General features: G+C 39.7%; 1 protein-coding gene across 1 annotated transcript in view; it reads left to right on the forward strand.

Moving 5' to 3' along the window:
- Window positions 1–12,967, forward strand: part of LOC149084488 (SCY1-like protein 2) — a 191,706-nt gene that overhangs the window by 155,264 nt on the left and 23,475 nt on the right. The window contains exon 8 of the mRNA XM_089235488.1: window positions 3,150–3,275. Coding sequence (XP_089091614.1) covers window positions 3,150–3,275 — 126 coding nt within the window. The remainder of the gene's footprint in view (window positions 1–3,149; window positions 3,276–12,967) is intronic.

Raw genomic sequence — 12,967 nt, forward strand, 5'->3', positions numbered from 1 at the left:
TTACTGAACGTATTGTGACTTCATTGTCATTTTACATCATGAGTAAAAGCTGAATTATAGTTAGCAAAACAACTACCATCAATATATGATATTTATTAGTTCCTATGTAGGGTGCTGTTAATTCCCGGTTGGTGTCTTATACCAACTATGGCTTCCATGCACTACTGCATTTAATTGGCAGAGAGATGGTGAAGGGTGGTATGAGCTGTTAACGTCTCATCTACGGTACCCCGATATACAAGTGAAGGTTCAAGGTCATTTGTTAAGTCTTGTCCAAAATACAGTCCATGCTAATTCAGGCCGAGATTCGTAATCTGATCTAAATTTCCACCACTTTACTGTATCTAAAGATATACATTGTAAGATCGCGCAGTCTAATAAATGTGATCATAACCTGCAGAAACTCCACACATCCTTAGGAAAGGACAACCACACCACAAAAGAACAAACACACTGAAGAAATCAACATCCCTAAGTGCCGACAGATTTCTAGGTATATCACAAGTCGATCACTCGTACAGCATCTGTTCTTCAAGACCAGCCAACGTCTCGGAAAATCAACCGTAACGAAGACGAAACTATAAAGTCGAACCTGGATTCAACGTCACCATTTATATCGCAGAGTTCTGGCGCTATTACGTGTTTAGCGTTACGTCGAATTGAGGTTGAACTCATGCAATCCCTAATATATATACGGAAGATTTGTTCTTTGAAAATTTTCTTTGCTCGAAGCGGAGGTTAGCATCAAATCGGGGGCGTTACAACGAGATACGAGTGTATTTGACTGCATCGACTTTCACTAGTTAAATACAGTTTTACATAATGCTGCACGTATACAAGAAGTCTCTTACTACTTAGCAAATACAGACTGTATTTAATCATGTTCATCGGATACGGGCGTATTAATAACGACGGCTTTCATCAATAATAACAGCAAACCGCAGTAGTTATAACTTGTTCTCGTTGGTGTCTTCTCTTCTTGTCCTGGAGGTAAATAAACAAAGTCGTTTCTCTGTAAGGACTGAATCGACTTATAGCTGGTATCGGGATATGGGTGGAGCGATGTTGAACTCAACTCATTCCAATCGTATTGACAGTCCATGGCAAGCAAAGTCTATCCGATATACTTACGATACATTTCCAAATAAATGATCTCGGTGACATCTTACGATGATTTCGCTGCCGGGGTCTCGATTAAAAGAAAACTCTCGACACAAGTCACTGCATTATCCACTTAGACGCATACCTGGAAGGATAGCTTATCTACATATCTAACTCTCTTCTATCTTAATAACGGAACCGATGACGCACGAATGCAAAGCGGTGTATTATAACGAGGAAAATCCCTCCCCCCCAGAATCTTTTACGCAAGTTCCAGCACCCACCAGATCAAACGAGACGAATAATAAACAGCCGGCAAATCAATAATGCGATGGGTTTACGAATAAATAGCGACGACAAAAGAGATCGGCCATGATGATGACGACGGCGATGATTATGATGATGGACATAACACACACACATATATATATATAAGCCTTTTGAGGAGGATTTCCATCATCAAACGCGTTGCACGGCTGGCAATATTTCCCGCTTTGCTATCTATTTTCTATGGATTCAGCGAAATACCTCCAATCCTCGTTTAGTATGCGGCGCAGTTATGTCGGGAATTCTTAGTGATGTCTGCGAAAAGTATATGGCCCTTTTGTAACCGTTTCTACAGTGACGCTTAGCATTTCTATTGTTTACGTGTCCGTTAAAATGTATTTTAGTCACGATCGGGATCAAAGAATCCAAGGTATTCCGTAATTGACGAGCAAAAGAAGAAAATAAAATAAAGATAACTGTTCTTTTTACATGTATATCCTATCACTGTTATTTTATTCAGCTACTTGAACCATGGAATAAAGAAATAGTTTTCACCATTTCATACTTGAAGGGCATAAAAAGGGTTCACCTTACACCATTTTCAACTATATATAGGCAGCTATTGATTTCTTGAACACTGTAACATTCATAAAAGCATTCATTGGCAGCATTAGTTAGGCATTGTAAAAACTGGGAATGATACGTACCACTGATACCAGGGTTAAATAAACACATTTGGCGAATGTTCCCACTGGGATAAATAGCCTTCTTTTAAACGTAATGTCACAATTACGTGAATAGCGCAAGCTAGGAGCTACTTGAACTACCAGGCTGACTCATCCACCTATTTGAGCAAAAATGTGATGTCAGTTGCCGCTGTGGTGGTCGAGTGGTTATAGTGACGGACTCGCGATGCGAGGATCCGGGTTCGAACCCCACAGCGGTGGTCGGCTGAAGTTGGTTTTCTGTGGTTCCCAACTTCAAGGCGCAAATGCGAGCCGATCTCCCCGTTAAAAAGTCTCGCCACAGAGAGCAACAGTCCTACAACAATAAATAATTCAATCATAACACTTCACTCATAGTTAGAAAAACTAGTGGCAGATGGCAGCACTACACATAACAAGCATTACAGAGAAACAACAAAAAATTTCACGTCAGGTTTCACTACACGTACACGCACATTCCCGTATGTACCGATTCGTTGGTGGGTTCCGGGGGGTGTGTGGGCGGGGCGCATGTGTGATGTAGTAGTAGTAGGTAGGGCCTCCAAAAAATGGCTCGGGGATCCATGATGTTCTTAAGTCAGCCACCTCGTTGGGCAATTTGCCTGTTGTGGCGTGTATTTGTATTAGTATTATCGCTAGATCCAGATTTTTTTCAATGATTTCTGGAACCCACTTGTGCTTTGCTCAAAGATGGATGGTAAGTCCGCTCTTCTTTATATGAGCTTCAGCCATAACGATTGAATCTACAAGGAAAATATGGATTTAAAACACAAGGTCACGAGACTATAAACCTCATTCACCGGTGGGATATTGCTATTACTGGACTATCCCAGGTACTGAAACTACTCAAGTCAATCTATCATTATTAATAGTCCAGTCAATACCTCCTACATTACCTCACGCAATGATCAAAGACGACGTATCAAAGTCTACTAAAAAGCATAAATGTGGAACAAATAGGTTCCAAGAAGTGAGAGGCATTTTCTATAATTCTAGATATTTTAAATAGTAATTACCTATCTATTTATTGTTCCCACTTCCTTCTTCATCTTGCAGATCAAATACTTCATGGACCCCGCAGTTCATGCGCTGCAGTATCTAGACGTCATTCAGATGAAGGACACGACACACAAGTCGCATTTCTATCACAGTCTCAAGGGTGCATTGATCAGCATCCCCAAGGTGAAGTGTTTTCCTTTCATTTGATAAATCAATAACTTTTATTATGGGGTTTATCAATATAATGTTGTACCTACATGGATTATTTATGGATACAGTCAGTATTTTCTTAAAATTTTAGGTCCCCCAATAAATCATTGCAATATTTAGCTATTTTTCTTAACATGCCCCTGCTCATGGGCAATAAAGACAAGAACAAACCTATTGTGAGCGAGTGGTCTAAATAATACGGTCATATTCTTTTCGAAAAGGCGCAATCGGTAGAGTTGCATAAAATTTGGTATGCCAGAGGTTGTATACCAAAACAGTTCTTGCAATCCAAAAACTCCGGGTCTTGCGAGAACCCTGCATTACCTTAAAAAAGACTAACAAGATGAGTAAAGGTCTTCTACGAAGAACTACCACCGAAAACGTTTGAACGCATGCAGCATAAACTGCTATATTCAACAGTTAGGTTTTGAAATTGCTCTACAAACTTCACATTCGAGGCCGTATGATTTCAGCTCCTGCAACTTAGGTCTAATTCCTAAGAGATACAGAAACTGCCTACTCCATTCACTTCATAACAATTAGTCGTTCCTCTAATTTTTTTTTACTATTTTTTTTTGCTATTACTGGACTATCCCAGGTACTGAAACTACTCAAGTCAATCTATCATTATTAATAGTCCAGTCAATACCTCCTACATTACCTCACGCAATGATCAATATTGCGTGAGGTAATATAGGGTAGGGTAATAGGTAATATGAGGTAATATAGGTACCTTCCCTCCTATTGAGTTTTCACGCCATTATTTAATGTCATCATTGTCATAATCAAAAAAGCATCATTTCAATTTCTTTTGGGAGAATCATTGCTGGAAAGAAGTATAGTGTAAAATATTTCTTTTGCGGAGAATTCTTCGACAGCAATTCACCGACAACAGTTGGTTTGACCCGAACTAATTGCTCACTCTTCTCACTGACACGAGCCAGTAAATGAATAAGGAATGACCGTGTAAGTGAATCAGCAAATGACACAGTAGTTACTGAGTGAGTGACAAAGTGGCTAGAGTTGGTGAGTGAGCAAACTGGTTAATGAGCGAGTGACAGAGTGGCTAGAGTTGGTGAGTGAGCAAACTGGTTAATGAGCGAGTGACAGAGTAAGTGATGAGAGATAGAGTAAGTGACCTAGTGAGTGAGGGTGTCATGGTGAGCGACCCAATGGTAGACTGAGTTATACGTGATTCTCACGTATTCTCAAGAGATCTTTATGATCTGACCAGGGAATTTGTCATATATTCAGGCCCAAACCTGCTTAGTCAGCAGATAGCTCCCTAACCACTCGACTGCCAGGCGGCAAAATAGAATTCTTCGCAGTACGACAGATTAAACAACACATATAGAACTCACTGACACCAATATTAGAAAATCAAGAACAGCCCCCAGCCTACATTACTTACTGGTGATTTCAGTTCTCTGATCTGCAAGAGGATATGAATGTATTTGAAGATTTAAAATGATAAATAGTTATCTTACAGATATATATGCGATAGTGTCATCGTTGGCTGCTGATTTGTTAAATGTGTATTTCTAATTTTGCGCAATGGGTCAAGTGTTTGCCTAGTTTATTCGCAGTGCCCTTTGGAAAGTTTACCCAATCTTGCTTGGCTATTAAGACCTCTGAGAGCTTCTCTGACATAGCAACAAGATTGGGTAAACATTCCAAAGGGCACAACGAATGAACTACGCAAATATTTGACCAATATGCAGGATTAGAAAGACACATTTCATAGACAACGATGACGCTACTAACATGATGGTGTTGTGGTCGGTGAGCTTCAATCGAGATGTTATGGGCAGTGAGATCAAGCGATTGTACTCCCATTTACACCAAGACAGTTTCAGAACATCAGCCAGTGAAGGAACTAGATAAAGCAGTGCATAGGAACGACTCAAAGCGGTGTGCTTAGAAACGAAACAGAGCAGTGCTTTTGTTGTAAGTTATCTAAGCACTGCATTTTTGTTGTAAGTTATCTAAGCACTGCGTTTTTGTTGTAAGTTATCTAAGCACTGCTTTATGATGTTCCTTCTCCATCTGATGTAGTGACACTACCCTGGCGTCAAAAAAGAAACAATCTCTTGGTGTCACTGTCCACAACGTCACGACTAAAGCCCAACGATCACAACTTCATTACCGAAAACTACACACATGTCCAGTTTTTCCCGTTCTGCACTGCTCTAATTACACGTTGTCCGCAATAATTTGTCACGTCAATTTGCATGTCTCCCATGCGATGACCCTCAACCTAGATAGCACTTCTGTCTGTTCATCTTCATAAAGGTGTCCGATTCGGCGTCCGCTTCCTAATATATTGCGAGCTGGCTCGAGATCATTGCACGAGCGAATCAATATTACCTTTTCATTACGCGGCCCGCCATCACATCCGGGGATTCCCTGCCTCTCATTTCCGGCACGTTAGGCACATGGATGGACTGACTTTTCTGGGTGTCGCCGAAAATTGTCTCGCCTCGCCATCAAAAGCAATTAGCAACTCAATTGCGAGCACGCTCGAGCGCCGCCGCGCGAGTTATAATATTAAATTAAACCAAGCAATCAGCTTCCGTCTCGAGATGGACGGACATGGAGTGAGATGCGTGTCATATTGTGTTCGTGCGTCTCCACTTTAAACCAACCGTGAACTTTAGACAATGCCATTTCGAATGAAATCTGTGACGATCATGCTTATGGTCGCGTATTTAATTAACGCGGGTTGGTATAAATATATTTAAGGGAATTACAGAGTGGTGCCTGGAAAATTAGCATATTAATGTCACAGTGAATTTGGAATCCAAGTAAGTAATGGGGATGAGACTATATTGAGTTTTCACGCCATTATTCACTGCCATCATTGTCATAATCAAAAAAGCATCATTTCAATTTCTTTTGGGAGAATCATTGCTGGAAAGAAGTATAGTGTAAAATATTTCTTTTGCGGAGAATTCTTCGACAGCAATTCACCGACAACAGTTGGTTTGACCCGAACTAATTGCTCACTCTTCTCACTGACACGAGCCAGTAAATGAATAAGGAATGACCGTGTAAGTGAATCAGCAAATGACACAGTAGTTACTGAGTGAGTGACAGAGTGGCTAGAGTTGGTGAGTGAGCAAACTGGTTAATGAGCGAGTGACAGAGTAAGTGATCAGAGATAGAGTAAGTGATCTAGTGAGTGAGGGTGTCATGGTGAGCGACCCAATGGTAGACTGAGTTATCTAGTGACAGGAGTGGCCTGGATCCACCTAGTGCGTGACCTGTAATTGAATGTGTGGCAAAGTGAGCGACCTAGTCAGTAAGTGATAAAATGAGCGACTTAGTGACTCATTTGCTCACTCACTCACTCACTCGCCAAATCGCTAATTCATTCACAATGTTATCCATAAATTTCACCGGTGATGAATTTTCCGGACAGGTTTGCAAACACCGGTGGGGGGAAAATCATCCATAAAAGGGGTGTGACCGTTAATCTCTCACGGGTTCGAAATGCATACTTTCATTACACAAGCGGGTATTATTATTTGGCCGTGAAACAAGTGGGTGACTGTATCAGACTGGTGTCCGTGTTAAGCTAGAGGGAGGGGGGAGGGGCTCGCTGTATTTGTGGGAAGCATGCGCAGGGATTGTTACAAATTAGTTGCAGCTTAAAAAGAGCAGATATGTAGCAATAAATGCAAGGTTGCTTTCTTATAGATTCTCGATTTGTGAACATAACTCCATGGAGAGTAGCTGACCCACAACGCAAAATATAAAGGCATTAAAAATTCAACCACATCCTCGATGTCTCACTTCCAGTTCGGAAGGCAGTTGGAAGCAGGAAACACACAAAATACTTCCTATGAAAAACCACCATTTGCTGATGTCATGAGCTTTGGTAACTGTTTGGGGCATGTTCCCGCAGTCAGCGTTTTTAATTTCAGTGAAATCCAACGATTATTATTATTATTTGTAATTTCCAATGAATATTACAAGGATAATCTGCGGAACCACGAAAAAAATATCGATGTAGAATGATTATTGTTGTATCAAGAGAGGTAACAGTTTAATATTCGATGACAGATATTCCCGCGCAAGAATTTAAAAAATACCGCTGTACAGGGATTTATCGTTGTAGTGAGGTTCGACTCGATTTTGCATTTCACGGCACACTCAAGTCTACATTAGAATGAGTTGATTTCCTAAGACAAGTTTTTGAGTGTAATCGGAAAACGTAATAAATAAAAGGAATATAAAATAATAATAATGTATCTTTTATAATTTTTTCAATTTTTAATAATTTAGCATTCGACAAGATATTTAGCTTAATAAATAGGGTGAGGGAAAAATCAATAGCTTATTTTGAAAATTATTATAAATTCAATAAAATACCATATAAAAGAAATTACATGGCGTAGAGGGTCTTTTTTCCCCTAATAAATATAGAAAATGGTTCGGAATTTGACTCACAGATGGCGATGTAACACTCTACGTACATAAATATGACACAAATAAGACCTTGGGGTGGGGGGCACCAGGAATTCCTTTCAGAGATTTATGAGTTATTTACCTTCAAAGAGCATTTTAGTTTAATATAAATTCATTAAGATAGCACATAAAGGTGTTTCCTTTCGATATTTTAATTCTTTTACAAAAAATATTTTCAATTTTTGCTAGTCTTGAGTGAGTGAGTGAGTGACTGGGGGGGGGGAGGTCTGCACGTGATCCCGTTGTTCTCCTCTGAGTGGGTATACATAGCCAAAAAAAGACGCAAAACTTTATACTGTAATATTTTTCAAAAAAATAGATGGCGACACATAACTATTTTCAGATGTAGGCCTATATGTTACGGCAAATGTGATATATATTAATCGGTTTTTATACACAATAGCCAGCTATTATGCATAACCACCCATGCGTCGTTGATAAATTAGATAAATGCTTGAAATTGATCACCTTTATATGTGATTATACATAATATTCTAGCGCAATTGGTGAATTTAATAAATATGAAAAAAAAAAATCCAAATGAGTCTAGTATGAGTGATGAATACACAGTAAAAAAACCTCTCTTTTGCGGACACCGACGGAACAAAAAAAAATTCGTCCGTAAAAGAGGGGGCGACCGTTAAACAGTAGTTTGAAATATATACTTTTATTATTATTTGGTCGTGAAATTGGGGGTGTCCGTTAAGAGGGGTTTTACCGTAGTCGGACTCCGATATAATGATGACAAATTTTACGATCGTAAGCCGATACGATCACGTATGAATTATCATGCATAGTATATCTTATAGTACGATTTATAATGTTTACCAAAGACGCGACGCTTGGAAATTATGCATAATCGCCGGTAAAATTGATGAATTTAGGGAAATTTATGAAAATTATCAAAATGCTCGGCGATTAGCATATTAACCCGATTTATCACATTTACCGTATATACAGTAGACGGACGTTATTGGAATCACGGATAATGATTTCATTTGGGTATTTTTTAGCACTTTCGCAGAGTACGGAACGGACCAATATCATGGAATCAAATATTGATATCATAGCACAGGAGAAAATTGTTTATAGTTGTCAGGCCTTCGGTTTATTTTATCAACTTTTTTTTCACCGAAAGTTTTTTTTTTTACTTTCTTGACTTGTCTTTTTTCCCCAAATAAGTTATCGTTTTATCAACCTGCAAAGCCTTGAAAGACGTCAGAAGTGATACACCCAGTTCTTGTTAACAAGTATTGCTGTACTTAGTACACAATATGAAACTTTATATTAGTGGTATGCACACAGATGCTTTTGCAATAAATTTTTATAGTGAAGGCAAAAAAATAGTTTTCTTCTTTTTTTTTATGCAGATTCAGTTTTAACCCGAAAGGAACATAATTTCTAAGTCCTAACATGCAGCATTTTTTGCTTGAAGGGAAAAAAATCTTGTTGTAGATCAATATGAGATCAAAAAAAAAAATCTCCCGATGGAAAATTTTGCAACCAGTTACGTATGGAATAGTGGATAAATTTTGCCCCAATAATACCCAGAAATCCACAACCAATAAGGAAAATACACGGGAAATATAAAACTGCTGCTAATGCATTTCGATTCACAGTATATATCCAAAGGAACAATAAACCGCTGATGGCGCTAAGCGAAGATCCCACTTGGGTTGGTTGCGAAATCTTAGCTCTCGGTTGCTCGCCGTTAAAAAGTACGTCCGTCCACTTTACACGCCGTGGTCATTCTGACCTTCCTGTTAACGCTACAGTCCGTAGTGTGGCCAATTGGCAACATCTACTTTCGATATGTTTCTTTCCCGCAGCCAATTGGCAACTTAGTTTTTGAAAAATTTATTATTCGCATTGTTTTCCCCCATTTTCGTTCGAAAAGCATTCACAGATAGGGGTCATTCAAGTATTACGTCAGCATCGATGGAGGGTTCCGATTTGCTGACTTTTCATGCAAGGGGAGGAGGGTTTGGATGATGCTTACGCCATCACCCACCCTTTATGAAAATATGAAATATTCTTAATGGCACCTTGTTCGATGCTCCAAAAACAAGAAAACTCTCTCCCTAGTTTTTGCTGACAAGGGGAGAAAAGTGTTTCACAAACTACAAAATCTAAATTTTTATACGGTCCCTTTGACATTTCCCAACTTATCGCCGACTTTTTGACTTCGAATATCTCTATGAGTATTGCAGTTAAAAATATAGGGTATCTTCGTTGGAGTTAGAAAAGACAGGGCAGCAACTTTCTGGTTGGAAGTTAGAGAAGACATCGAGACCGTATAAAAATTTGTATTTTTTATTTTGTGACACACTGTACTGGTACAGGGTAATTTTCGAACACATTTTGAGCACTTTTCAAATTGAAACCATATATCTACGACAAACGATTGATGAGGATACAGGCCGCATTAGCACTTACAGGATCTGTAAAAATTTCGCAGGAAAATTAACTGATATGTTGATGAGCCGGGGATCGCTTAAGCAATTGAAAGGTGCTGCGAGCCACTCAGGTGATGTGAAACAGTACCGCGGGTCATTTGAGTCACCTGTAAATGTGCTGTGGGCCGCGTAAATAATCTGGGACTGTGCCGTGGGGTATTCAAGTCATCTACCAACATGCCTCGGATCCCTTAACTGATCTGGAACTGCGCCGACGGTCTCTTAAATGATCTGAAAATGTGAAATTTAGTACACTTTTATAAAATTAGGTTTGATATCGCTGGCCACATCACCAATGGCCAAATTCGGCCCGTGGGTCATGGGTTTAGCATGTATGATCTAAATACAGTCGAATCCCATTATAATGAACACCAAGGGACCGGAGAAATCACTTCGTTATAATGAAATTTCGCTATAAAGTAATTCCATTGTTCCTATGCAAACTTATCTGGGAGATTAGAAAAGTGTTCGTTACAACGAAAGTTTCTCTATAACGGTATTCGTTAAAACTAGATTCGACTGTAACATAACCTTCTGCCCACATACCTCAAGTGACATGTTGTACTCTTCTATGCAGGAAGAAAACCCGGCTAAAAAACCGCCGGACGGGACGGACGAGCGCATGGCCCGATTATCGATCCTACTGTAGTTTTATCAACCTGTTACTGTTATCAGAAACACATGCCCCTACGTGATCACAGTAATCAGCGTGAACACAGTTCCGAAATTCCCAAATTAAAAGAAAAATGATCTCGTCCCTTTGCGAGTCAGTGATTTTTGGATGATCCCTGGATGGTTCTGGCGTAAATTTCTGTTCCTCCGGAGCAGAGACATCACGAAATGGCACTGCCGTTCTTTTAAATCTCTCGGGAAAAAAAAAACCGTCAGGAACTGCTGTTACTACACTTTGTGTTCGTTTTTTTATTTTATTTCCCAGTGGAAGATTTTATTATACGCGCAGCGCAGAAGACACGGTTGTTGGCCTCAGGAAATTGCATGTTTTAGTCGGATTATATCCATTCCCATCTCCTCTTCTGAGTTTTCTTTCCCCCCCCCCACAACCCACCCTTTTCTTCCTTTTCCAGGGTGTTCCGGTTTCTCAGAACATCAAGGCTTTTCCGGTTTTGACCTTATCGATGAAAATCGTGTATACAGTGGATATCATCGGGAAACTTATTGACCGTAAGGTGGTAACCCTTGCGAAAATAAGTTTTTCAAATTGGATAACTGTCTTTCCTCCCCATCGGACGGAGCATCGTTGGTCATGCCAATGGTGGAAATTGAATTATCAACACACATGTATAGGCCTATACACGCACACGGAATGGTTCCTTCCGAATCCCATTCAAAGACCCATTTGGTCGCAAATAGGATGATTGGCAATGCGTTGCCAACTCGTTATGGAGACGTGTTGCTAAATTGTGAGGGGCTGGTTTTTCAATAGTAGCAACGTTACTATAGGCGTAACGTGCAACGCTTCAGAAATATATTTATTACGTACTTCCATTAACTGGGAGCAAATTGGTCTGCCCTTCTCACTACATGCGCATGCGAAATGCCGACAAGAACAAAGAGACTTGTGAAGGAACTAGTCTATGGTTTCGACGTTTTCAATACAGAAGCAATCAAGCTGGATGAATATGAAACGTTTTTGTGCAGCAAAACACTATCATCAAGGACTCTTGGTTTCTTTCAATGACATTATATCTTGCATTACGTTGTAAAATAGTAGTGTATAATATAGCTGAAAACCTCTACTGAAATACCAGCTACTACAGAAATTTCCAATAGCAATTACTACCTTAAGAATGTCGGCAAATGTTCTGAAGCAAATGTCACGATACGGTTCTTCGGTTTCGAATCGAAGATTTGAGTATGCATTGAGAAAACTTGAAAAAATGTACTGTAGGGTTCAAAGTCTGGCAAGGGATTTGGTAATTATGCTCGAGCATTTAGTAAAGTGTTTTTTGGTATAGGCTTTTAGCCATCTTGCTTTGTTTTTTAAGGTAGCGCAGATAAATAAAGATGAGTAAGTTGGCCGTCGTGTTCGTCTTTACTACTTCAGCTTGGTCATCTACAATTGAGTTCTTCGGTCATATCCTATTGAGTTCCTTGGTCATCTTCCGGATGCGTTTCTTGGTCATTTCCGATTGAGTTGCTTGGTGATCCTAATGAGTTGCTTAGTGATCCTGATGAGTCCCTTGGTCATCTTCTCCAATTAAGTTTCTGGATCATCTTCTCCGATTGAATTTCTAGATCACCTTCTCCGATTCAGTTTCTTAGCCGCCTTGATCCGCCTTTGGTCAAGTCTCGCCGTAAAGACCAGGTAGCTCTACAATGCGATTACTTACGTAGAAAATTCTGGCATCTCCGGTTTTCACTTGAAAATGCGGAAGACAGACATACATGACCACTGACCGCCCAGAAAGACCATCTTGGGATGGCTTGCGCTCTTTCTCAAAGGGATGGGCGGTCTCGGAGAGCCTGATATCAGACTCGATTATGGATGGAGGAAAAAAATAAATAAACCACCTGCTTTTTACCCCAGGAAGCACCATTAACATTTCACGAGCAGACATTTAGTGCCCCTGAGGTTTACATTCTTGCCTATAAAAAAAGTAATAATAATACAGTATACTACAACTTTTCAATACTACATTCATTATCGCAAATCAGTCCAGCCCATCATACCTCAACACAAACTCTCAAATATTGACACGTTGATATTAATACATACTA

The sequence above is a fragment of the Pholcus phalangioides genome, unplaced genomic scaffold, assembly GCF_987345545.1.
Source record: "Pholcus phalangioides strain wild (caught in Gottingen) unplaced genomic scaffold, Ppha-v1.0 ptg000008l_1, whole genome shotgun sequence".
Lineage (NCBI taxonomy): Eukaryota > Metazoa > Arthropoda > Arachnida > Araneae > Pholcidae > Pholcus > Pholcus phalangioides.